Source organism: Gopherus flavomarginatus, chromosome 5 (genome assembly GCF_025201925.1).
Source record: "Gopherus flavomarginatus isolate rGopFla2 chromosome 5, rGopFla2.mat.asm, whole genome shotgun sequence".
NCBI classification, from domain to species: Eukaryota; Metazoa; Chordata; order Testudines; family Testudinidae; genus Gopherus; species Gopherus flavomarginatus.
The window spans coordinates 528,003-553,241 of record NC_066621.1 but is presented as its reverse complement, the minus strand read 5'-3'; the positions used below and the strand labels follow the sequence as shown (position 1 = coordinate 553,241).

The window sequence follows — 25,239 nt, the reverse complement described above, 5'->3', positions numbered from 1 at the left end:
TCGGCGTTTGGCGTCAGTGACATTCTTTCCCCCGTCGTGCACAAACTTTCTACCACCAGCATCCCCCGTTACTCCGGTTTCTACTCCACTATTCCTCCTTGGATCAAATCTTGGGGCCGCAAGGGTATCCCCGCTCACTTTGTTTACTTCCCTGTCCAGGTTATGTTCTGGCGTGGAGATCTCCCGAACATTTCCCAACCATCTCCCCCAACTTTCTAGTTTAAAGCCCTCTTGATGAGGTCGGCGAGCCTCCATCCTAGAATTCTATTTCCCTCCTTGCTGAGATGAAGTCCATCCTGAGCAAATAGTTGTCTATCCGTAAATGCGTCCCAGTGACCGTACATCCCAAAGCCCTCCTTATAACACCACTCCCTGAGCCATCTGTTGATCGCCATAATCTTGTCCCTCCTTCGTCGCCCCGCTCTCGGAACCGGCAGAATCCCACTGAAGATCACCTGAGCCTCGATGTCTTTAAGCCTCTTCCCCAGTCTGAAATAGTCCTCCTTGATACAGTCCAGTGAGTAACTAGCTGTGTCGTTCGTTCCCACATGAAGGATAATCAACGGATTTTTTCCCGCTCCCGCTAAGATCGTATTCAGGCTCAAGTCCACATCCTGTATCTTAGCCCCCGGCAGACAGCACACTCTTCTGTTCTCCCGATCCGGTCTAGTTACAGGCCTGTCTACTCTTCTCAGTAGAGAGTCTCCAATCACGTAGACTTGCCTTTTCCTGGTGACAATGCGATTCTATGGTCTATCCCCCACAGCAGCTGGCTGTGATTCCTCCCGATTTGTATTTGACCTCACAATCCTCCTAGGGCTCGTGCTTGATGTTGCCTCCACTGACTGCTCCCCTCCATCTGCAGGACTAGCTGCTTGCCTCTTCTTCCTTGCCGTTACTCCTTCAGCAGCCCGCTGTGTTCCATCTTCATTTCCCAACTCAGCAAACCTATTCCTGAGTTCTATTTGTCCATCGCTGGCCCGTCTTATCCTCTGTCTGGTTCTCCTAGTGACATGCTTCCACCGTCCACTTTCCTCACCCAGCAGTCCCTCCTCAGAGTCCTTAGGTCCTGCTTTTATCCGCTCGTCTGAGCTTGTCCCCTGTGCCTCATCATGTCTGTGTTCCATCATCTGCTCAAATCCCCTTCTAAACTCAGCCAGAGTTTCCACTTGCATCTCCAGTCCCCTTACCTTTTCCTCCAGCAGCTGTATCAGACGGCACTTCATGCAGATGAAACTCCTTTCAGGTGCTCCCTCTAGGACCATGTACATGCCGCAGCTGCCGCACCCAGTCATCCTCAGTGTGTCTGCACCTGCTGCCTCTGCCTCCATCGTAGCGCTGCAACTCTGTGCCTGGCAATCCACGCCTCACACCGCACCGCAGGCCACCGACAAGCGCAGGGCTGCCTCTTCCCTGGTCTGCCTTCCCGGTTCCTCTGCCTTGGTCTCCCCTGCACCCTCCCCCTGGAAACTACCCTGTTAGCCGCTCTGTTCGCCGCCTCCTGTGCCGCTGCAGCTGACTGCACCCCCAGGACTCCATTTCCCAGCATGCACCGCTCCCCTCCCCAGGACTCCACTTCCCAGCATGCTCTGCTCCCTTCAGCCCGGGACTCCATTTCCCAGCATGCTCTGCTCCCCTCGGCCCGGGTTTCCATTTCCCAGCATGCTCTGCTCTTCTTGGCCTGGGACTCCATTTCCCAGCATGCCCTGCATGCCCTTCCCCAGGACTCCATTTCCCAGCATGCTCTGCTCCCCTCAGCCCGGGTTTCCATTTCCCAGCATGCTCTGCTCTTCTCGGCCCGGGACTCCATTTCCCGGCATGCCCCGCACCCCCTTCCCCAGGACTCCATTTCCCAGCATGCTCTGCTCCCCTCGGCCGGGGACTCCATGCCCTGCGCGCATCGTTGAGTCAGTTCCTGGCGCGCATGCGCAGCTCCTGGTTCTTGTCTTTGCCATTGCAGGCCCGACGCGAGTAGCAGCAACGTGCGCGGTGAGTGGGGCGGGGGGGGGGCCGAGAGGTGTCTGCGGGGGGGGGAGCGGGGGGGCTGCTGGGGGCTGTGGGGGGTTTGAGAGGTGTCTGCGGGGGGAGGGGCTGAGGAACGGGGGGCTGTGGGGGGGTTGAGAGGTGTCTGCGGGGGGAGGGGCTGGAGGAACGGGGGGCTGTGGGGGCTGTGGGGGGGTTGAGAGGTGTCTGTGGGGGGAGGGGCTGCTGGGGGCTGTGGGGGGGTTGAGAGGTCTCTGCGGGGGGAGGGGCTGGAGGAACGGGGGCTGTGGGGGCTGTGGGGGGTTGAGAGGTGTCTGTGGGGGGAGGGGCTGCTGGGGGCTGTGGGGGGGTTGAGAGGTCTCTGCGGGGGGAGGGGCTGGAGGAACGGGGGGCTGTGGGGGCTGTGGGGGGGTTGAGAGGTGTCTGTGGGGGGAGGGGCTGCTGGGGGCTGTGGGGGGGTTGAGAGGTCTCTGCGGGGGGAGGGGCTGGAGGAACGGGGGGCTGTGGGGGCTGTGGGGGGGTTGAGAGGTGTCTGTGGGGGGAGGGGCTGCTGGGGGCTGTGGGGGGGTTGAGAGGTGTCTGCGGGGGGAGGGGCTGGAGGAACGGGGGGCTGTGGGGGGGTTGAGAGGTCTCTGCGGGGGGAGGGGCTGGAGGAACGGGGGGCTGTGGGGGGGTTGAGAGGTGTCTGCGGGGGGAGGGGCTGGAGGAACGGGGGGGCTGCTGGGGGCTGTGGGAGCAGGAATGGGGGGCCGCGGGACAGCGCCCCCCCGTGACACCCCCCCCCCGCAGAGCGCCCGGCGCCATGTCCCGGTTCTTCACCACGGGCTCGGACAGCGAGTCGGAGTCGTCGCTCTCCGGGGACGAGCTGGTGGCCAAACCCGTCGGGGGCAACTACAGCAAGTGAGCGGGGTGGGGGGCGCTGGGGGTACCCCGGGGGCCGGGGCCGGGCTGGGGGTGCCGTGGGGGGGTGGGGCCGGGGGGCGCTGGGGGTACCCTGGGGGGCGGGAGGCGCGGGGGGTACCCTTGGAGGGCTGGGGCCAGGCTGGGGGGCGCTGGGGGTATCCTGGGGGGCGGGGCCGGGCCTGGGGGCGCTGGGGGTACCCTCGGGGCGGGGGGCGCTGGGGGTACCCGGGGGGTGGGGCTGGGCTGGGGGTACCCTTGGGGGGCCGGGGCTGGGCCGGGGGGCGCTGGGGTACCCTGGGGGGTGGGGGCCGGGGGGCGCTGGGGGTACCTTTGGGCGGGGCGGGCTGGGGGTGCCGTGGGGCCGGGGGGCGCTGGGGGTACCCTGGGGGGCGGGGGGGCGCTCTGGGTATCCTGGGGGCGCTGGGGGTACCCTTGGGGCGGGGGGCGCTGGGGGTACTCTGGGGGGTGGGGCCGGGCTGGGGGTACCCTTGGGGGGCCGGGGCTGGGCCGGGGGGCGCTGGGGGTACCCTGGGGGCGGGGGGCGCTGGGGGTACTCTTGGAGGGCTGGCGCCAGGCTGGGGGGGCGCTGGGGGTACCCGGGGGGGGTGGGGCCGGGAGTGCTCAGACTCCCGGGGATGTCTTTGGGGCGAGCGGGTAGTGGGGTGTCCTCAGGGAAGGGATCCCGTGGATCGAGGCCAGGCCGGCAGCCCCCATGTAACCCCCCGTCCCCCCCAGGCCCATCGTGCTGAGCGAGGATGAGGAGGACACCAAGCGGGTGGTGCGCAGCGCCAAGGACAAGCGGTGAGTGGGGGGAGCCGGGCCCAGCTGGAGGAGTGGGGGGCGCTCCTGGGAGCCCAGGGGGTGCTGGGCTTGTAGCTGCCCTGTTGGGGGCCAAGTGGGGTAGGTAGGTGAGGGGACTGGCAATGGAGAATGGGGGTCTCATCCTGCACTGACTCTTGGTGGTGCGGCAGCTGTAGGGGGCCGGGAGGGGGCCAGTCCCTGTGCTGACCCCCCGCTGGCTGGATGGGGGTGGGGAGAGAGCTTGGCTGGACCCCACACTGATCTGGCTGGGCCAGGCCAGACCCCATGCTGACCCAGGGAGTGAGGGTGGGGATGAAGGGGGGTCAGGCCACACCCCGTGCTGACTGTGGGGCTGGCTGTGGGGATGGAGCGGGGGCCAGGCCCACACCCCGTGCTGACTGTGGGGGTGGCTGTGGGGATGGAGGGGGGCCAGGCCACACCCCGTGCTGACTGTGGGGGTGGCTGTGGGGATGGAGGGGGGCCAGGCCACACCCCGTGCTGACTGTGGGGGTGGCTGTGGGGATGGAGGGGGGCCAGGCCACACCCCGTGCTGACTGTGGGGGCAGCTGTGGGGATGGAGGGGGGCCAGGCCACACCCCGTGCTGACTGTAGGGGTGGAGATTGGGCCGGGGTGAGAGCCAGACCCCGCACTGACCCAGGGGGTGAGGGTGGGGATGGAGGAGCCAAACCCAGGCCCTGCGCAGACCCGGGAATGAGGCTGGAGGGGGGCCCGGCTCGGCCGCACTCTGAGCTGTGTGGGGTGGACGTGGGGATAGTGGGGGCCTGGACTTTGGGCTGACCATGGCGGTGGAGGGGGGCCCGGCCAGACCACTTGCTCACTGTGGGGGTTGGGGGGGCCCGGAGAGGGGCTGGCCGACCCCACGGTGACTGTGGTGTGAGGGGGGGCCCGGCCGGACCCCGCGCTGACCGTGGGGGTGAGGGGGGGCCCGGAGGCGGGCCGACCGACCCCGCGCTGACCGTGAGGGTGAGGGGGGGGTCGAGGGGGCCCGGCCGGACCCCGTACTGACCGTGAGGGTGAGTAGGGGTCAGGGGGGGCCCGGCCAGACCCCTTGCTGACTGTGGGGTTGGGGGGGACCCGGCCGGACCCCGTGCTGACCGTGGGGGTGAGGGGGGACCCGGACGAGGGCTGGCCGACCCTGTGCTGACCGTGAGGATGAGGGGGGCCCGGAGGGGGGCCGGCCGACCCTGCGCCGACCGTGCGGTTGAGGGGGAGTCGGCGGGGGCCCGGCCGGACCGTGGGGGTGAGGGGGGCCGGAGGGGGGCCGGCTGACCCCGTGCTGACCGTGGGGGTGAGGGGGACCGGCCGACCCTGCGCCGACCGTGGGGTTGAGGGGGGGTCGGGGGGGCCCGGCCGGACCCCGTGCTGACCGTGGGGGTAAGGGGTGGGCCCGGGCGGGGGCTGGGTGCTGACCGTGGGGGTGAGGGGGGCCCGGAGGGGGGCTGGCTGACCCCGTGCTGACCGTGGGGGTGAGGGGGGGGCCCGGACGGGGGCTGGCTGACCCCGTGCTGACAGTGGGGGTGAGGGGGCCCGCACGGGGGCTGGCTGACCCCATGCTGACCGTGGGGGTGAGGGGGCCCGCACGGGGGCTGGCTGACCCCACGTTGACCGTGGGGGTGAGGGGGGCCCGGAGGGGGGCCGGCTGACCCCGTGCTGATCGTGGAGTTGGAGGTGTCGGGGGGGCCTGGCCGGACTCCGTGGTGACCGTGGGGGTAAGGGGGGGGGCCGGACGGGGGCTGGCTGACCCCGTGCTGACCGTGGGGGTGAGAGGGGCCCGGAGGGGGGCCGGCTGACCCTGCGCCGACCGAGGGGGTGAGGGGAGGTCAGGGGGGCCGGCCGGATCCTGTGCTGACTGTGGGGGTGAGGGGGGTGCCTGGCCGGGGGCTGGCCGACCCCATGCTGACCGTGGGGGTGAGGGGGGCCCAGAGGGGGGCTGGCTGACCCCGTGGGGTTGAGGGGGGGTCGGGGGGGCCCGGCCGGACCCCATGCTGACCATGGGGGTGAGGGGGGCCCGGAGGGGGGCAGGCTGACCCCGTGCTGACCGTGGGGTGGGGGGGGCCTGGACGGGGGCCGGCTGACCCCGTGCTGACCGTGGGGTTGGGGGGGGGCCCGGAGGGGGGCCGGCTGACCCCGTGCTGACCGTGGGGGTGGGGGGGGGGCCCGGAGGGGGGCCGGCTGACCCCGTGCTGACCGTGGGGGCGAAGGGGGACCCGGATGGGGCCGGCTGACCCCGTGCTGACCCTGGGGGTGAGAGGGGCCCGGAGGAGGGCCGGCTGACCCCGTGCTGACCGTGGGGTCGGGGGGGTCGGCCGGGCCCCGCTCTGACCCGCTGCGGCGCAGGTTCGAGGAGCTCACCAACCTGATCAAGACGATCCGCAATGCCATGAAGATCCGGGACGTGACCAAGTGCCTGGAGGAGTTCGAGCTGCTGGGCAAGGCCTACGGGAAGGCCAAGAGCATCGTGGACAAGGAGGGCGTCCCCCGCTTTTACGTGCGCATCCTGGCCGACCTGGAGCAGTACCTCAACGAGGTGGGATGGGGGGGCTTCAACGAGATGGGGGCGGGGGATCCACCTCAATGGGGGGTAGGTGGAAGGGACCTCAATGAGGTATGTGTGTTACTTCAACAAGCTGTGTGCTGGCCGGGAATCAACGAGGTGGGGCGGAGGGGCCCGGCAGGGGTGTTTGTTACCTCCACAGGGGGTGTGTGCATGGGGGGGTTACCTCAACAGGGGGTGTGCGGGGACCTCAACGAGGTGAGGGCAGGCAGGGCTCAACAGGGTGTGTGGGGGGGCCGCAACAAGGGGGCTGCCACCTGAAGCAGTACCTCAACAAGGAGGGGTGGGGGTATCTCGGGGGGGGTGTTACCTTAACGAAGTGTGTGCGGGGGGGCGTGTCTCAACGAGGGGGGGTGGGGGGACCCGATGGGGAACACAACAGGGTATGTGCGGGGGAGCCTCCACGGGGGTGTGTGTGTTGCCTCCACTATGTGTCTGTGGGGACCTCAACGAGTTGGGGGTGGGGGGTCACCTCAATGGGTGGGGGGTGTGTTACGTCAACAAGGTGTGTGTGTGTGGGGGGGGGGGTTACCTCAATGAGCTGTGTGCGAGGCCGGGACCTCAACGGGGTGGGGGGCCTAACGGGGGGGTGGAGTCCTCAACAGGGGGGTAGGGGGGACGATCTCTATGGGGGAGTGTTACCTCAACAAGGGGTGGGGGTGGGGGGTTGCTGCTGGGAAGGAGGGGTTACCTCTACGAGGTGGGGCACTTGCCCACTCCCTGGGCCCTGGGGGGGTCCCAGCCTGGCGACACGGTCTGAGCTCCCGAGAGGGGTGTGGGGGGCTCCTGTGGCACTCAGGAGGGACGGGGGACCCTGGCAGAGCACCCCGGGTGGTTTCCCAGCATGCTCAGTGGCAAGGGAGGGCTGGGAGCCGGGGGGCACTGGGACAGGGGACCCTGGCAGAGCACCCTGGGCAGTTTCCCAGCATGTTCAGCGGCAGGACTTGGGAGGGGAGGGCTGGGCCGGCGCCCCCGCCCCCCCCCCCCCCCCCCCCCCCCCGCTGAGCTCCGTCTCCCCCCAGCTGTGGGAGGACAAGGAGGGCAAGAAGAAGATGAACAAGAACAACGCCAAAGCCCTGAGCACCCTGCGGCAGAAGATCCGCAAGTACAACCGGGACTACGAGAGCCAGATCGCCAGCTACAGACAGGTGCTGCCGGGGGGCTGGGGTGGGGCTGGGCGCTGGGGTTGGGGGGGGCCGGGGCTGCCCCGCAGGGTCTCACCCCGCTTCTCCCCCCAGAACCCCGAGCAGTCGGCCGACGAGGACGAGGACAGGAAGAGCGACGACTCGGAAGGTGAGGCTGGGGGCGGGGAGTTGGCTGTGCCTCAGTGCTGTCACAGAGTCCCCGGGCGATGCTCTGGAACTGCTCCCCACCAAGCCAGGCAGGACTCTGGGGAGCCTCCTCTCCCTCGGAGCAGACTTGTTCAGGGCAAGAAGCTCCCACGGCTTCACCTCCTGGGTCTCTCCTTGGAGCATTCAGCATCCTCTGCCCCTCCGTGCGCTTCCCACAGTGAGTCCGCCCCAGCGGGGTCCTGGGGGGGCCACAGGGTCCTGCACCCCCACTTTGCAGTCAGACGTGACTCTCAGCCAGCAAGTAACACAGAGGGTTATTCGATGACAGGAACAGGGTCTAACACAGAGCTTGTAGGTACCGCGAACCGGACCCCTCGGCCGGGTCCATTCTGGGGGGCAGTGAGCCAGACCCCCACGTCTGCACTTCACTCCTCGTCCCCAGCCAACCTCAGACCCCCAATCCTCCCCGCCCCTCCTCCTCTGCTCAACCCCTTTCCCGGGCCAGGGGTCACCTGAGCTCTTTGTTCTCCCCCACCTTTAGCATCCCCTGGCAGGGGGAAGGGCCTGGCCATTAGTTGCCAGGGGACAGAGGGTCGGCCAGGGACTGAGGGCCCCCCCCCCCCCCCCCCCCCCCACCCCCCCCCCCCCCCCCCCCCCCCCAGTATTCAGAGGGAACACTAAGAACAGCCCCACTTCCTCCCCCCAGGCTCCTCTTCCTCGGAGGACGAGGACGATGGCGAGGGCATGAGCGCAGCCGCCTTCCTGAAGAAGAAGGAGCCCTCAGGCGAGTCACGCAGCAAGTTCCTCAGGAAGATGGAGGTGAGGTGCTCCCTGGTGTGCGAGGGGCTGGCATTGCCCTTGTGCAGCACTTCCCAGCATGCCCTGGGGGGTAGTGGGGGGCTGCTGGGTTAAGGTTTATTCAGCCCGCGTGTTACTCTAGGGGGAATTCGGCACCTAAACATTAAAGATTTTGCGCACAATACTTGAAAATTCTGCCTGTTTTGTCTGTCAAAATCACACAATATAATTTCATCCGTTTTAATTGCTTTGGTGATTTAATTCATGATACTTGTTAGTAAGGCCCTCGGTAACCACACAGCGGGAAAGGTTCAGGGAATGTTTTTTGACAAGTAGGTTCCTTACTAGGCATATTAACCCCATAATAATTCCTGTAAACTACCATACGGAACCGTATTTCCCACCCCTCTCAGATGCAGACAAAGGCTGGGGGGAGCCGGGGGGAACGGAGGAGCTGAGGGAGAGGGAAGGAGCCTGGCTGTGAACTTGGAGGGTTGTTGGGTGTGGGTGGGAAAAGTCTGGAACAGGTTTTTGGGGGGGATGCGGAGGGATTGTTAGGGAGCTTCCCCCATGCAGACCCTGGCTGATCCCTAGCCCCCCATTCAGTCAGGCACATCTGCCCTGTCCTTTGCACCCCCTGTCCACATGTTTCTCTCCACCTCCACTCAGACACCCAATGCCCCATCCCCAGGTGGTTCTGCACCCCCTTCCCCTGTCCCTTGTGTGTCCCTGTGCCCCTTCCCCCAGCCCCATGTGTCTCTGTGCCCCCACCCAGGCACTCCCCCGTCCCCATGTGTCCCTATACCCACTGCCCCGTCCCCATGTGGTTCTGTACCCCCTTCCCCTGTGTGTCACTGTGCCCCTTCCCCCAGCCCCATGTGTCTCTGTGCCCCCACTCAGCCACCCCGTCCCCATGTGTCCCTGTACCCACTCCCCTGTCCCCATGTGTCTCTGTGCCTCCTCAGCCCCCCTGCCCTTGTGTCCCTGTACCCCCTTCCCCATTACTGTGTCTCTGTGCCTCTTCCCCCAGCCCCATGTGTCTCTGTGCCCCCACCCAGCCACTCCCCTGTCCCTTGTGTGTCCCCGTGTCCCTTCCCCCAGCCCCATGTGTCTCTGTGCCCCCACCCAGCCACTCCCCTGTCCCTTGTGTGTCCCTGTACCTCTTCCCCCATTACCATGTGTCCCTGCGCCTCCACGCCCATTCAGCCCCTGCCCCAATCTGCCTTCCCCCACTAGCCCGTATGCGCCCATCTGACCCCCCAGTACCCCACGCTGTCTGTCTCCCCATAGCCCCTTCTCCTGACCCGGCCCTCTGCGCAGAAGGCAGGCTCTTTCTCTGCCCTTGCTGGCCGGGAGCTGCGGCTGTGTTCTAGCACCACAGTGCCCTCTGATGGGGAAAAGGTGGAATAGCAGCAACATTTCGGCAGAACCTTTTTTTCTGCACAAAATATGAGAAATATGCGCAGTTCGTTAATTATGTACCCGCGCAGTAGCGCAGAATTCCCCCAGGAGTTGTGTGTGCTACAGAACAGTGTTGGCCCAATGTATGTCAGTCTGCGGCCACTGGAGAGCTCCCATCGCTCGCCCGCGCGCTCTGCACTCTGTGTCTCAGCTGCATGCCAGGCTGGGGAGCGTTTCCCAGCATGCTCAGTGGCAGGCGCCAGGCGGGGGGAGGGCGGGCGCATTTCCCAGCATGCTCAGCGGCAGGCGCCAGGCCAAGAAGAGCGTGGGTGCATTTCCTAGCATGCTCAGCGGCGGGCGCCAGGCTGAGGAGAGCGTGGGTGCATTTCCCAGCATGCTCAGTGGCTGGCACCAGGCTGAGGAGAGCGTGGGTGCATTTCCCAGCATGCTCAGTGGCTGGCGCCAGGCTGAGGAGAGCGTGGGTGCATTTCCCAGCATGCTCAGTGGTGGGCGCCAGGCGGGGGGAGGGCGGGCGCATTTCCCAGCATGCTCAGTGGTGGGCGCCAGGCGGGGGGAGGGCGGGCGCATTTCCCAGCATGCTCAGCGGCAGGCGCCAGGCCAAGAAGAGCGTGGGTGCATTTCCTAGCATGCTCAGTGGCGGGCGCCACGCGGGGGGAGGGCGGGTGCATTTCCCAGCATGCTCAGCGGCGGGCACCAGGCCGGGGGGGTGTTTCCTAGCATGCTTAGCGGCAGAGTGCTCTCTCCCCCCCAGGAGGAGGAGGAGGAGGAGGAGGATTCTGACTCCGACGATGAGGACTGGGGCTCGTCCGACTCCGACACTGACTCTGAGTCCGACGAGGACGACGGCAAATACACTTCGCTAGCCTCCAAATTCCTGAAGAAGTGAGGGGCGGGGCCTAGAAACTCTGAGCCTGGACTCTTCCCCCCCACTTCCTTGGTGGCTGTGGGACCCCCTGTGGAAGCTGTCCCGGACTCCTGGGGCCCCTTCCCGGGGGCTGGGGGTGTAGGGGAGCTGTCCCGGACGCCTGGGTCCTCTTCCTGGGGGCTGGGGTTGTAGAGGAGCTGTCCCGGACTCCTGGGTCCTCTTCGCGGGGGCTGGGGTGTAGAAGAGCTATCCTGGATTCCTAGGTACCATGTCCAGTCCCCGGGGGGGGCTGCTGGTGGGTCGGGGTCCCATCCACTGCTCCCTTCTCCTAGGGACGAGGACAAGAAGTCGACGGAGAAGAAGCGGGATGAGAAAGCCAAGAAGAAACATGACCGCAAGGCCAAGAAGTACGAGGATGAGGAGGATGAGGGCGGCGAGTGGGAGAAGGTCAAGGGAGGGGCGCCCCTGGTCAAGGTGAGACCCTGGGCAGCCGGGCAGGGGGGGATCCCCTGTGGGGCAGGGGGCCTGGGCCCGGCGGCTGGGCAGGGGGGCATCCTCCGTGGGGCAAGAGGTCTGGGCTGGGCAGGAGGGGATCCCCCGTTGGGCAGGGGGCCTGGGCCGGGCGTCTGGGCAGGGGGGGATCCCCCGTTGGGCAGAGGGCCGGGCAGCCGGGCAGGGCGGGATCCCTCTGTGGGGCAGGGGGTCTGGGCCTGGGCCTGGGCCGGGCAGGGGGATGTTTCCCGTGGGGCAGGGGGCCTGGGCCGGGCTGGAGAAGATCCCTCATGGGACTGGGGGCCTGGGCCGGGCGGCTTGGCAGGGGCTGATCCCCTGTGGGGCAGGGAGGCCGAAGCCCAGGCCTGACCCGCTCTCTGCCCCCACCAGGAGAAGCCCAAGATGTTCGCCAAGGGCACCGAGATCAACCACGCTGTGGTGGTGAAGAAGCTGAACGAGATCCTGCAGGCCCGCGGGAAGAAGGGCACGGACCGGTGAGCGGGGCTTCTCCCAGCAGGCCCCGGGGCGGCTGGGGGGTCTGAGCTCCGGGGAGGGGGCTGGTTCCCAGCAGGCCCCGGGGCGGCTGGGGGGTCTGAGCTCCAGGGAGGGGGCTGGTTCCCAGCAGGCCCTGGGGCGGCTGGGGGGTCTGAGCTCCAGGGAGGGGGCTGGTTCCCAGCAGGCCCCGGGGCGAGGGCTGACGAGGGGGGAGCTCGGGGGGGGGCTGGTTCCCAGCAGGCCCTGGGGAGGGGGCTGACGGGTCTCCCCACCGTGCAGGGCAGCCCAGATCGAGCTGCTGCAGCTGCTGGTGACCATCGCGGCCGAGAACAGCCTGGGCATCGCCATGGACCTCAAGATCAAGTTCAACATCGTGGCCTCCCTCTACGACTACAACCCCAACCTGGCCACCTACATGAAGGTGAGGGGGCGGGGGCTGGGGCTGGGGGCGGGGCCCCAACCTGGCCACCTACATGAAGGTGAGGGGGCGGGGCCTGGGGCTGGGGGCGGGGCCCCAACCTGGCCACCTACATGAAGGTGAGGGGGCGGGGCCTGGGGCTGGGGGCGGGGCCCCAACCTGGCCACCTACATGAAGGTGAGGGGGCGGGGCCTGGGCCTGGGGGCGGGGCCCCAACCTGGCCACCTACATGAAGGTGAGGGGGCGGGGCCTGGGCCTGGGGGCGGGGCCCCAACCTGGCCACATACATGAAGGTGAGGGGGCGGGGCCTGGGGCTGGGGGCGGGGCCCCAACCTGCCCACCTACATGAAGGTGAGGGGGCGGGGCCTGAGGCTGGGGGCAGGGCCCCAACCTGCCCACCTACATGAAGGTGAGGGGGCGGGGTGGGACCACAATCCAGGCATCTACATGAAGGTGAGGGGGCGGGGCCCCAACCTGGCCACCTACATGAAGGTGAGGGGGCGGGGCCCCAACCTGGCCACCTACATGAAGGTGAGGGGGCGGGGTGGGACCCCAATCCAGGCACCTACATGAAGGTGAGGGGGTGGGGTGGGACCCCAATCCAGGCACCTATATGAAGGTGAGGGGGCGGGGCCTGGGGACAGGGCCCCAACCCAGCCACCTACATGCGGTGGGCGGGGTGTCCGGCCCCCCACCCCTGTGCGCAGCCGGAGATGTGGAAGAAGTGCCTGGACAGCATCGACGAGCTGTTGGACATGCTCTTCGCCAACCCCAACATCTTCATCGGGGAGAACATCCTGGAGGAGTCAGAGAACCTGTCCAACTTCGAGCAGGTACCAGCACCCGCGGGTAGGGGAGTGGGGCTGGGGCAGCGCGTGGGGGGCTCTTCACCCCGTAGCATTGGGGTGGCTAATGCTGGTGACAGGGAGCCAGCGGAACTACCTGCCACTGGGTGGCACCAGGGAAGGGGAGTGGGAGTGAGTATGAAATGGGGGGCTGAGTACCGGCATGAGCAGGCTCTGGGCTGCGGTGGGGGCTTGGGGCGGTGGCCTGGATCCAGGGGTGACTCCCCCCTCCCTCCCCCAGCCCCTGCGGGTGCGCGGCTGCATCCTGACGCTGGTGGAGCGCATGGACGAGGAGTTCACCAAGATCATGCAGAACACGGACCCGCACTCCCAGGGTGAGTGGGGCAGGCGCGAGGGGGCTCCACTCCGAAGGAAATAACCCTTGGGGGGAGGAACGTGTGGAAACTCTTGCTCCCTAGGGTGCGTGGAGCACCCGAAGGACAAGGGGCAGGTTGGAGGGGGCTATGGGAGCCGGGGTGAGGGGGCTGGCTGTCACGGGACCAGGAGTGTGGGGCTGGGAGCCGGGGTGTGACCCCCCTGCCCGCCCAGAGTACATGGATCACCTGAAGGACGAGGGGCGGGTGTGCAGCATATGGGGGGGCTGGGAATGGGGTGTGACCCCCCTGCCCCCCCAGAGTACGTCGATCACCTGAAGGACGAGGGGCGGGTGTGCAGGATATGAGGGGGCTGGGAATGGGGTGTGACCCCCCTGTGTTGTGCCACATTTATTATTAATCTGTAACTATTAGCAAGTACCTTAATGCTTATACACACACACACACACACACACACACACACACACACACACACACACACACACACACACACACACACACACACACACACACACACACACACACACACACACACACACACACACACCCACCCACCCCAAAATGTTCAGCAGCTGCTGGATAGTTACCAGTCCTGATTGCAGTTTGAGTTTGCAGCTTGGGATCGGAGCTCGTGGCAGCTAACTGGCCAGGAAAGCTGAGCACGAGGAGGAGCCGGGTCTCTGTCGGGCGCGCACTGATGCTCCTTGATGTTGATAGCAGAATGTTACCCAAAGTTTCTTATTTTACCCTTCCTTTTTTATAGGAGTTTAGTTTGGATTCAAAGTTCCTAGGTCTTGCTGTGTCACGCAGCCTCTGGGTTTGCTTGATCACCCGTCAATTGCAGGCGTGACTGTCAGCCTGGGACCTGGCTTTGATCTTCCCTCTGTTGTTCTGTTGTCCTTTTCTTTTTAGGGTGGATGCTTCTTACTTTGTTTAGGGCTGTTGTCTAGGTCTTCAGCCGTTGGTATTTGAACTTATTTCATCAGGACAGGCTGGGGCTGGAGGTTGATTTTATCACCCATGCATACCTCATTCACACATGTAAACTAAACTAATAAGGTTACAGCAGGGTTTGCAGAAATGAAGGTTGGAGGAAGCGTTTACAAAATGGAGTGAGTGTTTTAAAATGGAGTTTGAATTAACAGAAGTTACAGTGTAGGCAAGTATAGTGAATAGTGAACAGAACTTAAATTAATAAAGTGAACAATTAAAAACAGTTTCATTTATCAGTTCTACACCTGCCCCCCCAGAGTACGTGGATCACCTGAAGGACGAGGGGCGGGTGTGCAGGATATGGGGGGCTGGGAATGGGGTGTGACCCCCCTGCCCCCCAGAGTACGTGGATCACCTGAAGGACGAGGGGCGGGTGTGCAGGATATGGGGGGCTGGGAATGGGGTGTGACCCCCCTGCCCCCCAGAGTACGTGGATCACCTGAAGGACGAGGGGCGGGTGTGCAGGATATGGGGGGCTGGGAATGGGGTGTGACTCCCCTGCCCCCCCACAGTATGTGGATCACCTGAAGGACGAGGGGCGGGTGTGCAGGATATGGGGGGCTGGGAATGTGATGTGACCCCCTTGCCCCCCCAGAGTACGTGGATCACCTGAAGGACGAGGGGCGGGTGTGCAGGATAAGGGCGGCTGGGAATGGGGTGTGACCCCCCTGCCCCCCAGAGTACGTGGATCACCTGAAGGACGAGGGGCGGGTGTGCAGGATATGGGGGGCTGGGAATGTGATGTGACCCCCTTGCCCCCCCAGAGTATGTGGATCACCTGAAGGACGAGGGGCGGGTGTGCGGGATCATCAGCCGGGTGCAGAGGTACCTGCAGGAGAAGGGCACGACGGAGGAGATCTGCCGTGGGTACCTGCGCCGGGTGCTGCACACCTACTACAAGTTCGACTACAAGGCACATCAGCGGGAGCAGGGCCCTGCCGGCGACTCCAAGGTACTTACCCCCCCCGCCCACCAACCCCTCCCGCAGAGCCCCGCGTGCGACTCCAAGGTACTGACCCCACTCCTGGGACCCTGACACCCCCCCCCCAGCCCACCAACCCCCCAGCAGAGTCCTGCCGGTGACTCCAAGGTACTGACCCTCTCCCCAGCCCACCAAGCCCCCCCCCCCCCCCAGCGGAGCCCCACGGGCGACTCCAAGGTACTGACCCCCCCCCCAGGGACCCTGCCGGTGACTCCAAGGTCCTGCCCTCCTCTTAGCACTGAGGTTTCGGGGACTCCCTGGCACTGATCTCATCTTTTCTCCTGTGGGGCAGGCTCGCTGGGGGACGTTGTGGGGGGAGGCTCTGGGGCCTGCTGTTGGAGGAACATGTTTGGGGGGCTGAGGGGCTCCAGGCCGGCCAGTCTCACTGGGTTCCTGTGCGGTTGGAGTGGGGCGCTCGGGGCCGGGATGCTCAGGGACCTGGTGGTTGGATGGGGGTGAGGCAGTTACAGGGGAGCGCTGGGAGTGCTCCGGGGGTGCTCCAGCCCGGCCCACCTCCAGCTGTGGCTCCACAGTTGGAGTTGGGCGATTGGGGCTGGTCCTGGCAGTCGGGGGGGAGCTCTGGGGCACCCAAAGGTCGGGGGAGGCTGGGGGGTCCCGTCTCCCCACAGTCAGAGCAGGACCAGGCGGAGAACAAGGGGGTGGTTGGGGGGCCCCGTCTCCCCACAGTCAGAGCAGGACCAGGCGGAGAACGAGGGGGCGGTTGGGGGGTCTCTGGGGGACCCGGCTCACCCCGTCTCCCCGCAGTCAGAGCAGGACCAGGCAGAGAATGAGGGGGCGGTTGGGGGTCACTGGGGGCCCCGTCTCCCTGCAGTCAGAGCAGGACCAGGCAGAGAACGAGGGGGCGGTTGGGGGTCACTGGGGGCCCCGTCTCCCCGCAGTCAGAGCAGGACCAGGCAGAGAACGAGGGGGCGGTTGGGGGGTCGCTGGGGGACCCGGCTCACCCCGTCTCCTCGCAGTCAGAGCAGGACCAGGCAGAGAACGAGGGGGCGGTTGGGGGGTCGCTGGGGGACCCGGCTCACCCCGTCTCCCCGCAGTCAGAGCAGGACCAGGCAGAGAATGAGGGGGCGGTTGGGGGGTCGCTGGGGGACCCGGCTCACCCCGTCTCCCCGCAGTCAGAGCAGGACCAGGCGGAGAACGAGGGCGAGGACAGTGCTGTGCTCATGGACCGGCTCTGCAAGTACATCTACGCCAAGGACCGCACGGACCGGATCCGCACCTGCGCCATCCTGTGCCACATCTACCACCATGCGCTGCACAGCCGCTGGTTCCAGGCCCGCGACCTCATGCTCATGTCCCACCTGCAGGACAACATCCAGCACGCCGACCCCCCGGTGCAGGTGGGGTGCAGGCCGGGGGAGGTGGTCCGAGGCCGGGGGGCAGCGCAGGTCGTCTCTCTCCCCGCAGATCCTGTACAACCGCACCATAGTGCAGGGGCCATGGGGGTGTGTGTGTGGGGGCAGTGTGGGGCAGGCTGTGGGGCAGCGCGGGCCGTCTCTCACCCCTCTCCCCGCAGATCCTGTACAACCGCACCATGGTGCAGGGGCCGTGGGGGTGTGTGTGGGGGGGGCAGTGTGGGGCAGGCTGTGGGGCAGCGCGGGCCGTCTCTCACCTCTCTCTCCGCAGATCCTGTACAACCGCACCATGGTGCAGGGGCCGTGGGGGTGTGTGTGGGGGGGGCAGTGTGGGGCAGGCTGTGGGGCAGCGCGGGCCGTCTCTCACCCCTCTCTCCCCGCAGATCCTGTACAACCGCACCATGGTGCAGGGGCCGTGGGGGGGGGGCCAGTGTGGGGCAGGCTGTGGGGCAGCGCGGGCCGTCTCTCACCCCTCTCCCCGCAGATCCTGTACAACCGCACCATGGTGCAGGGGCCGTGGGGGTGTGTGTGTTGGGGGCAGTGTGGGGCAGGCTGTGGGGCAGCGTGGGCCGTCTCTCACCCCTCTCCCCGCAGATCCTGTACAACCGCACCATGGTGCAGGGGCCGTGGGGGTGTGTGTGTGGGGGCAGTGTGGGGCAGGCTGTGGGGCAGCGTGGGCCGTCTCTCACCCCTCTCCCCGCAGATCCTGTACACCCGCACCATGGTGCAGGGGCCGTGGGGGTGTGTGTGGGGGGGCAGTGTGGGGCAGCGTGGGCCGTCTCTCACTCCTCTCCCCGCAGATCCTGTACAACCGCACCATGGTGCAGCTGGGGATCTGCGCCTTCCGGCAGGGGCTGATCAAGGACGCGCACAACGCGCTGCTGGACATCCAGTCGTCGGGCCGCGCCAAGGAGCTGCTGGGCCAGGGGCTGCTGATGCGCAGCCTGCAGGAGCGCAACCCCGAGCAGGAGAAAGTGGAGAAGCGGCGCCAGGTGCCCTTCCACATGCACATCAACCTGGAGCTGCTGGAGTGCGTCTACCTGGTGGCCGCCATGCTGCTGGAGATCCCCTACATGGCCGCCCACGAGTTCGACGCCCGGCGCCGCATGATCAGCAAGCAGTTCCACCACCAGCTGCGCGTGGGCGAGCGCCAGCCCCTGCTGGGTGAGTGCCGGGCCCCCCGTGCCCCCCACGGCCTGCCCCGGGCCCCCCACATCCCGCCCGGGCCCCCACGGCCTGCCCCATGCCCCCCACATCCCGCCCGGGCCCCCTGTGCTGTCCCGTACCCCCCACGGCCGCCCGGCGCCGCATGATCAGCAAGCAGTTCCACCACCAGCTGCACGTGGGCGAGCGCCAGCCCCTGCTGGGTGAGTGCCGGGCCCCCTGTGCCCCCCACGGCCTGCCCCGGGCCCCCCACATCCTGCCCGGCGCCACATGATCAGCAAGCAGTTCCACCACCAGCTGCACGTGGGCGAGCGCCAGCCCCTGCTGGGTGAGTGCCGGGCCCCCTGTGCCCCCCACGGCCTGCCCCGGGACCCCCACATCCTGCCCGGCGCCACATGATCAGCAAGCAGTTCCACCACCAGCTGCACGTGGGCGAGCGCCAGCCCCTGCTGGGTGAGTGCCGGGCACCCCGTGCCCCCCACGGCCTGCCCCATGCCCCCCACATCCCGCCCGGGCCCCCTGTGCTGTCCCGTACCCCCCACGGCCGCCCGGCGCCACATGATCAGCAAGCAGTTCCACCACCAGCTGCACGTGGGCGAGCGCCAGCCCCTGCTGGGTGAGTGCCGGGCCCCCTGTGCCCCCCACGGCCTGCCCCGGGCCCCCCACATCCTGCCCGGCGCCACATGATCAGCAAGCAGTTCCACCACCAGCTGCACGTGGGCGAGCGCCAGCCCCTGCTGGGTGAGTGCCGGGCACCCCGTGCCCCCCACGGCCTGCCCCATGCCCCCCACATCCTGCCCGGCGCCACATGATCAGCAAGCAGTTCCACCACCAGCTGCGCGTGGGCGAGCGCCAGCCCCTGCTGGGTGAGTGCCTGGGCCCCCCGAGCCCCTCACATCCTGCCCTGTCCCCCACACAGCCCTGACTCATGCCCCATAGCCCCCGTGGACACCTGCATCCCCCCAGGCACCCACATCCCCCATGGGAACCTGCATGCTGCCCTGTACCCCCCCCAGATACCTGTGTGCCACCCCCACACAGGCACCCACGCACTGTCCTTGGCCGGCCCCATGAGTGCAGCGCTGGCCCCTACTGGCTGAGTGCTCCCGGCCAGCCAGGCACCTGTGCACTGCCCTGGACCCCCCAATTGCTGCGCCAGCGGGACCCTGTGTCACCCCAGCAGGGGTCCTATGGCCAACAGTGGGGCGCCCAGAGCCAGGCACGTACGTGTCACGGACTCACAGATCGTGCCCACTCGTGGCCCCATGGGGTCCATGGGGGGTGTCCCTTTCAGTGCAACAGCCCTTCTCGGGGGTCCCCTCTCTCTCGGGGTCAGGCCCCTCCACCTCCTGGAGCCGCACCTCTCTGAGCCGCAGCACCTCTGTCTCTGCCGTGGGCCCCCTCAGGGAGTCCCCTCGCTCTGGGCCCCGGGGCCTCCTCGCCCCCAAAGGGGATAATACCCACCCCACTTCGCTAGCCCCCAGCGACTCTCCCCCAGCGTAACACAGGAGGGTTTATTGAGGGTTGAACCCAGCACAGGAAACTCTCCAGCCTCTGGCCTGGCCTCCCTCAGCCCAGCACATCCCAGTCCCCCTGCAGCCAGGGGGGCTCTGCCTGCTCCCCCTCTCCAGCCCCGAGCCCCCCTGCTTCCCAGCTGGGCCTCCAATATCCCCGGCCCCAAGCCCCCTCTGTCCACTGGCTTCTCTCCAGGGAAACAGGGTCGTAAACAGGCAGGCCTGGGTCTCCTCCCCTCTCAGCCCCCCTCTGGCCTCTCTGGCCGGAGCCGGCTGGTCAGGTCACCGGGGTCCTGTCCCCGCAACCCATTGTCCCCCACTGGCCAGAACCAGCTGTGACTCCTGAGCTGGGTCTCTGGGTCACCAGGTCACCAGTCACTGGGGTCTCCATCCTCCAGGCCATCGACTGGGGTCCCAAGTTCCTTCTCCGGTCCTCTGTACCCACAACTCCCTCTCCCCTCCCCTCGTTAAACCAGTAACACCTGGGGACGCTGAGTCCCACCCCCCTGCATGCAACCCCCTGGAAAACACGGAAAAACCAAGAACCCCCCCCCACTCCGTGTCAGCCTGCTCCCCTCCAGGATCATAGCGGCAGGTGAGCAATGGCCCCGGGCCGGACGGGAGCCAGGGGAACGGCCCCATAGCGCCTGCTCTGCTGCCCCCAGGCCCCCCCGAGTCCATGCGGGAGCACGTGGTGGCGGCGTCCAAGGCCATGAAAATGGGCGACTGGCGAACCTGTCACCGGTTCATCGTCAACGAGAAGATGAACGCAAAGGTCTGGGACCTGTTTCCCGAGGCCGACAAAGTGCGAACCATGCTGGTCCGGTGCGTGGGGCCGGGGGGGGGCCGCTGATCTGGTGCTGGGGGCAGGGGACTGGTCTGGTGCCTGGGGCCGGGGCCAGGCAGGGAGAGTGGGAGCTGTGGGGCAGGGGGGTCTGGGGTGGCACAGGGGGTGGGGGGGGCGGGCTAGTTGGGGCCATGCAGGGAGAGTGGGAGCTGTGGGGCAGGGGGGTCTGGGGTGGCACAGGGGGTGGGGAGGGCAGGCTAGTTGGGGCCATGCAGGGAGAGCGGGAGCTGTGGGGTAGGGAGGCTGGTTCGGTGCATGGGGCTGGGGCCAGGCAGGCGGGGCTGGTCTGGTGTGTGGGGCTGGGGCCAGGCAGGGGGCGCTGGTCTGGTGCGTGGGGCTGGGGCCAGGGCCGGTGCGGTGTGTGGGGCCCGGGGGGGCTGGTCCAGTGCGGTGTGTGGGGCCAGGGCTGGTGCGGTGCGTGGGGCTGGAAGGGGGCTGGTCTGGTGTGTGGGGCCAGGGCCAGGCAGGGAGAGTGGGAGCTGTGGGGCAGGGGGGTCTGGGGTGGCACAGGGGGTGGGGGGGGCAGGCTAGTTGGGGCCATGCAGGGAGAGTGGGAGCTGTGGGGCAGGGAGGCTGGTTCGGTGCATGGGGCTGGGGCCGGGCGGGGGGCGCTGGTCCAGTGCGGTGTGTGGGGCCAGGGCCGGTGTGGTGCGTGGGGCTGGGAGGGGGCTGGTCCTGTGTGTGGGGCTGGGGCCGGGGCCGGGCAGGGGGGACTGGTCCGGTGCGTGGGGTTAGGAGGGGGCTGGTCTGGTGCGTGGGGCCAGGCCGGGCAGGGGGGGCTGGTCCGGTGCGTGGGGCTGGGGGGGGGGGGCTGATGCATGGGGCCGGGGCCGGGCGAGGGGGGCTGGTCCGATGCGGGGGGCTGGGGCTGGTCTGGTGTGTGGGGCCGGGGCTGGGCAGTGGAGGCTGGTCCTCTGTGTGGGGCCGGGGGGGGCGCTGGGAGGGGGCTGGTCCGGTGCGTGGGGCCAGGGCCACCCGGGGGTGGCTGGTCCGGTGTGGTGTGTGGGGCCAGGGCCGGTGTGGTGCGTGGGGCTGGGAGGGGGCTGGTCTGGTGCGTGGGGCCAGGGCCGGGCGGGGGGGCTGGTCTGGTTGGGGGGGCTGGTCCGGTGTGTGGGACCAGGGCTGGCCGGGGGGGCTGGTCCAGTGCGGTGTGTGGGGCCAGGGCCGGTGTGGTGCGTGGGGCTGGGAGGGGGCTGGTCTGGTGCGTGGGGCCGGGGCCGGGCGGGCAGAGTGGGAGCTGTGGGGCAGGGGGCTCTGGGGTGGCACAGGGGGTGGGGGCAGCGGGCTAGTTGGGGCCATGCAGGGAGAGCGGGAGCTGTGGGGTAGGGAGGCTGGTTCGGTGCATGGGGCTGGGGCCAGGCAGGCGGGGCTGGTCTGGTGTGTGGGGCTGGGGCCAGGCAGGGGGCGCTGGTCTGGTGCGTGGGGCTGGGGCCAGGGCCGGTGCGGTGTGTGGGGCCAGGGGGGGCTGGTCCAGTGCGGTGTGTGGGGCCAGGGCTGGTGCGGTGCGTGGGGCTGGAAGGGGGCTGGTCTGGTGTGTGGGGCCAGGGCCAGGCAGGGGGCGCTGGTCGGGTGCATGGGGTTGGGGGCTGGTCTGGTGCCTGGGGCCGGGGCCGGGCGGGCAGAGTGGGAGCTGTGGGGCGGGGGGCTCTGGGGTGGCACAGGGGGTGGGGGGGGCCGGCTAGTTGGGGCCATGCAGGGAGGCTGGTTTGGTGCATGGGGCCGGGGCCTGGGGGGGGAGGCTCTAGGGTGGCATGGGGGGTGGCAGCGGGGGGGCTGGTTGGGGCTATGTGGGGAGAGTGGGAGCTGTGGGGCAGGGAGTCTGGTTTGGTGCATGGGGCTGGGGCTGGGGCTGGGTGGGGAGGCTCTGGGGTGGCACAGGGGGTGGGAGTGGGAGGGCTGGTTGGGTTATGTGGGGAGAGCGGGAGCTGTGGGGTGGGGGGGGGCGGGCTAGTTGGGGCCATGCAGGGAGAGCGGGAGCTGTGGGGCAGGGAGGCTGGTTCGGTGCATGGGGCTGGGGCCGGGCGGGGGGCACTGGTCCGGTGCGATGTGTGGGGCCAGGGCCGGTGCGGTATGTGGGGCTGGGAGGGGGCTGGTCCGGTGTGTGGGGCTGGGGCCAGGGCCGGGCGGGGGGCGCTGGTCCGGTGCGTAGGGCTGGGGGCAGGGAGCTGGTCTGGTGCCTGGGGCCGGGGCAGAGTGGGAGCTGTGGGGCGGGGGGCTCTGGGGTGGCACAGGGGGCGGCAGCAGGGGGGCTGGTTGGGGCTATGTGGGGAGAGCGGGAGCTGTGGGGGGGGCTCGGGAGCAGGGATGGGGGGCTCTGGGGTGGCAGCGGGGGGCTATGTGGGGAGAGCGGGAGCTGTGGGGTGGGGGGGCTCGGGAGCAGGGATGGGGGGCTCTGGGTTGGCACGGGGGGGCTGGTTGGGGCTATGTGGGGAGAGCGGGAGCTGTGGGGTGGGGGGGCTCGGGAGCAGGGATGGGGGGCTCTGGGTTGGCACAGGGGGGGCTGGTTGGGGCTATGTGGGGAGAGCGGGAGCTGTTGGGGGGGCTCGGGAGCAGGGATGGGGGGCTCTGGGGTGGCAGCGGGGGGGCTATGTGGGGAGAGCGGGAGCTGTTGGGGGGGGCTCGGGAGCAGGGATGGGGGGCTCTGGGGTGGCGGGAGCAGGGGGGCTGGCTGGGGCCATGCGGGAGGGGGAAGGGTCCCATGCCCAATGATGAGATTTCCCACTGGGGGTGGTGCCCTGAGCTCAGCAGGGGGCGGAGCCTGTGGTGACCACGCCCTCTGTGCTGCCCCCTGCAGGAAAATCCAGGAGGAGTCGCTGCGCACCTACCTCTTCACCTACAGCAGCGTCTATGACTCCATCAGGTAGGGCGTGGCCTGGGGCCTGGGGGCGGGGCCTGGGGCGGGGCCTGTGGCTAAGCCCCTCCTCTCCCCCCAGCATGGAGATCCTGTCGGACATGTTCCAGCTGGACCTGCCCACGGTGCACAGCATCATCAGCAAGATGATCATCAACGAGGAGCTCATGGTGAGGGGGCTCTGGGGGCTGGCTAGCCGGGGGGGCCGCAGGGCACTTGGGGGGCGGGGGGGCTCTGGGGGCTGGCTAGCCTGGGGGACCAGACTGGGGGGGGCGCAGGGCACTTGGGGGGCAGGAGGGGGCTCTGGGGGCTGGCTAGCCTGGGGGGCCAGGCTGGGGGGGGCGCAGGGCACTTGGGGGGCGGCTGGGGGGCCGGGCTGGGCTGGGGAGGGATGCAGGGCACTTGGGGGGTGGCTGGGGGGCCGGGCTGGGCTGGGGAGGGACGCAGGGCACTTGGGGGGTGGCTGGGGGGCCGGGCTGGGCTGGGGAGGGACGCAGGGCACTTGGGGGGCAGGGGGGGGCTCTGGGGGCTGGCTAGCCTGGGGGGCCAGGCTGGGGGGGGCGCAGGGCACTTGGGGGGCGGCTGGGGGGCGCCAGGCCCCGCGCTGACCCCCGGCCCCACAGGCCTCGCTGGACCAGCCCACGCAGACAGTGGTGATGCACCGCATGGGCCGGGCTGGGGAGGGACGCAGGGCACTTGGGGGGTGGCTGGGGGGCCGGGCTGGGCTGGGGAGGGACGCAGGGCACTTGGGGGGCAGGGGGGGGCTCTGGGGGCTGGCTAGCCTGGGGGGCCAGGCTGGGGGGGGCACAGGGCACTTGGGGGGCGGCTGGGGGGCGCCAGGCCCCGCACTGACCCCCGGCCCCACAGGCCTCGCTGGACCAGCCCACGCAGACGGTGGTGATGCACCGCACGGAGCCCAGCGCCCTGCAGAACATGGCCCTGCAGCTGGCCGAGAAACTGGGCAACCTGGTGGAGAACAACGAACGCGTCTTCGACCACAAGCAGGGCAGCTACGGCGGGTACTTCCGGGGTGAGTGTGTGCCCCACGGCCTGCCCCACAGCCTGCCCCACACCCTCACTGACACTGCCCTCCCCTCCCCCAGGGTGGGTACTTCCGGGGTGAGTGTGTGCCCCACAGCCTGCCCCACACCCTCGCTGACACTCCCCCCCCCCTCCCCCAGGGTGCGTACTTCCGGGGTGAGTGTGTGCCCCACAGCCTGCCCCACACCCTCGCTGACATTCCCCTCCCCTCCCCCAGGGTGGGTACTTCCGGGGTGAGTGCGCCCCACAGCCTGCCCCACACCCTCGCTGACACTCCCCTCCCCTCCCCCAGGGTGGGTACTTCCGGGGTGAGTGTGTGCCCCACAGCCTACCCCACACCCTCGCAGACACTCTCCTCCCCTCCCCCAGGGTGGGTACTTCTGGGGTGAGTGTGTGCCCCACAGCCTGCCCCACAGCCTCCCTGACACTCCCCTCCCCTCCCCCAGGGTGGGTACTTCCGGGGTGAGTGTGTGCCCCACAGCCTGCCCCACAGCCTCCCTGACACTCCTCTCCCCTCCCCTCCCCCAGGGTGGGTACTTCCGGGGTGAGTGTGTGCCCCAGAGCCTGCCCCACAGCCTCCCTGACACTCCCCTCCCCTCCCCTCCCCCAGGGTGGGTACTTCTGGGTTGAGTGTGTGCCCCACAGCCTGCCCCACAGCCTCGCTGACACTCCCCTCCCCTCCCCCAGGGTGAGTACTTCCGGGCTGAGTGTGTGCCCCACAGCCTGCCCCACGGCCTCCCTGACACTCCCCTGCCCTCCCCCAGGGTGGGTACTTCTGGGGTGAGTGTGTGCCCCACAGCCTGCCCCACAGCCTCGCTGACACTCTCCTCCGCTCCCCCAGGGTGGGTACTTCCAGGGTGTGTGCGCCCCACGGCCTGCCCCACAGCCTGCCCCACACCCTCGTCCCAGGGCGGGTACTTCTGGGGTGTCAGCCCCACGGCAATCTTCCCTTTGCGTTGCCTGCCGGCAGGGCCCCACCCCCCAGGGCCCCCTCCCCTGGCGGCTCTAACCCCCCTCTCCCCCAGACCAGAAGGACGGCTACCGCAAGAGCGAGGGCGGCTACGTGCGCCGGGGCGGCTACCGCCAGCAGGAGCGACAGGCCAACTACTGACCCCCGGACACCTGGGTCCTCGCCGGGGGGGGAGGGGCGAGCCGCGCTGTATCGGAGCCGGAATAAACAGTGTGAGCGGGAGACGCGGCCTGGAGTTCCTGGGGGGCTGGACCCAGAGGGTGCGAAGCTGCCGCCAGC

At 68.3% G+C, this 25,239-nt stretch overlaps 1 protein-coding gene and 1 long non-coding RNA gene across 3 annotated transcripts; one reads left to right on the top strand and one right to left on the bottom strand.

The window, feature by feature from the left end:
• The first annotated feature begins 1,901 nt into the window (after nt 1–1,901).
• Nucleotides 1,902–25,182, top strand: LOC127050801 (eukaryotic translation initiation factor 3 subunit C). Its single transcript, XM_050952345.1, has 21 exons — nt 1,902–1,989; nt 2,773–2,883; nt 3,622–3,687; nt 6,047–6,236; nt 7,286–7,411; nt 7,502–7,556; nt 8,262–8,374; nt 10,530–10,657; nt 10,973–11,114; nt 11,523–11,626; nt 11,907–12,048; nt 12,753–12,878; nt 13,132–13,225; nt 14,983–15,170; nt 16,334–16,558; nt 17,374–17,737; nt 19,917–20,076; nt 22,893–22,958; nt 23,032–23,119; nt 23,817–23,979; nt 25,016–25,182. Exons 2-21 carry the CDS (start codon nt 2,786–2,788, stop codon nt 25,099–25,101), a joined length of 2,724 nt encoding a protein of 907 aa, XP_050808302.1. The 5' UTR covers nt 1,902–1,989; nt 2,773–2,785; the 3' UTR covers nt 25,102–25,182.
• LOC127050873 (uncharacterized) lies at nt 13,238–15,004 on the bottom strand. Of its 2 annotated transcripts, none has more exons than XR_007774335.1 (3): nt 14,912–15,004; nt 14,658–14,827; nt 13,238–13,453 (listed from the first exon to the last, which is right to left on the bottom strand). It is a non-coding gene; the product is annotated as an uncharacterized LOC127050873 (long non-coding RNA). The 2 variants fall into 2 exon arrangements; XR_007774334.1 differs by lacking the exon at nt 14,912–15,004 and having other exon boundaries at nt 14,574–14,711; nt 14,798–14,893.
• Nucleotides 25,183–25,239: the final 57 nt, after the last annotated feature.

Excerpts from the sequence above, each read along its gene's own strand:
- LOC127050801 (XM_050952345.1), top strand. The coding sequence starts at position 2,786 with ATGTCCCGGTTCTTCACCACGGGCTCGGACAGCGAGTCGGAGTCGTCG. Across the intron at positions 6,237-7,285 it reads TGGAGCAGTACCTCAACGAG|CTGTGGGAGGACAAGGAGGG; the intron begins GTGGGATGGGGG and ends GTCTCCCCCCAG. Across the intron at positions 12,879-13,131 it reads ACCTGTCCAACTTCGAGCAG|CCCCTGCGGGTGCGCGGCTG; the intron begins GTACCAGCACCC and ends TCCCTCCCCCAG.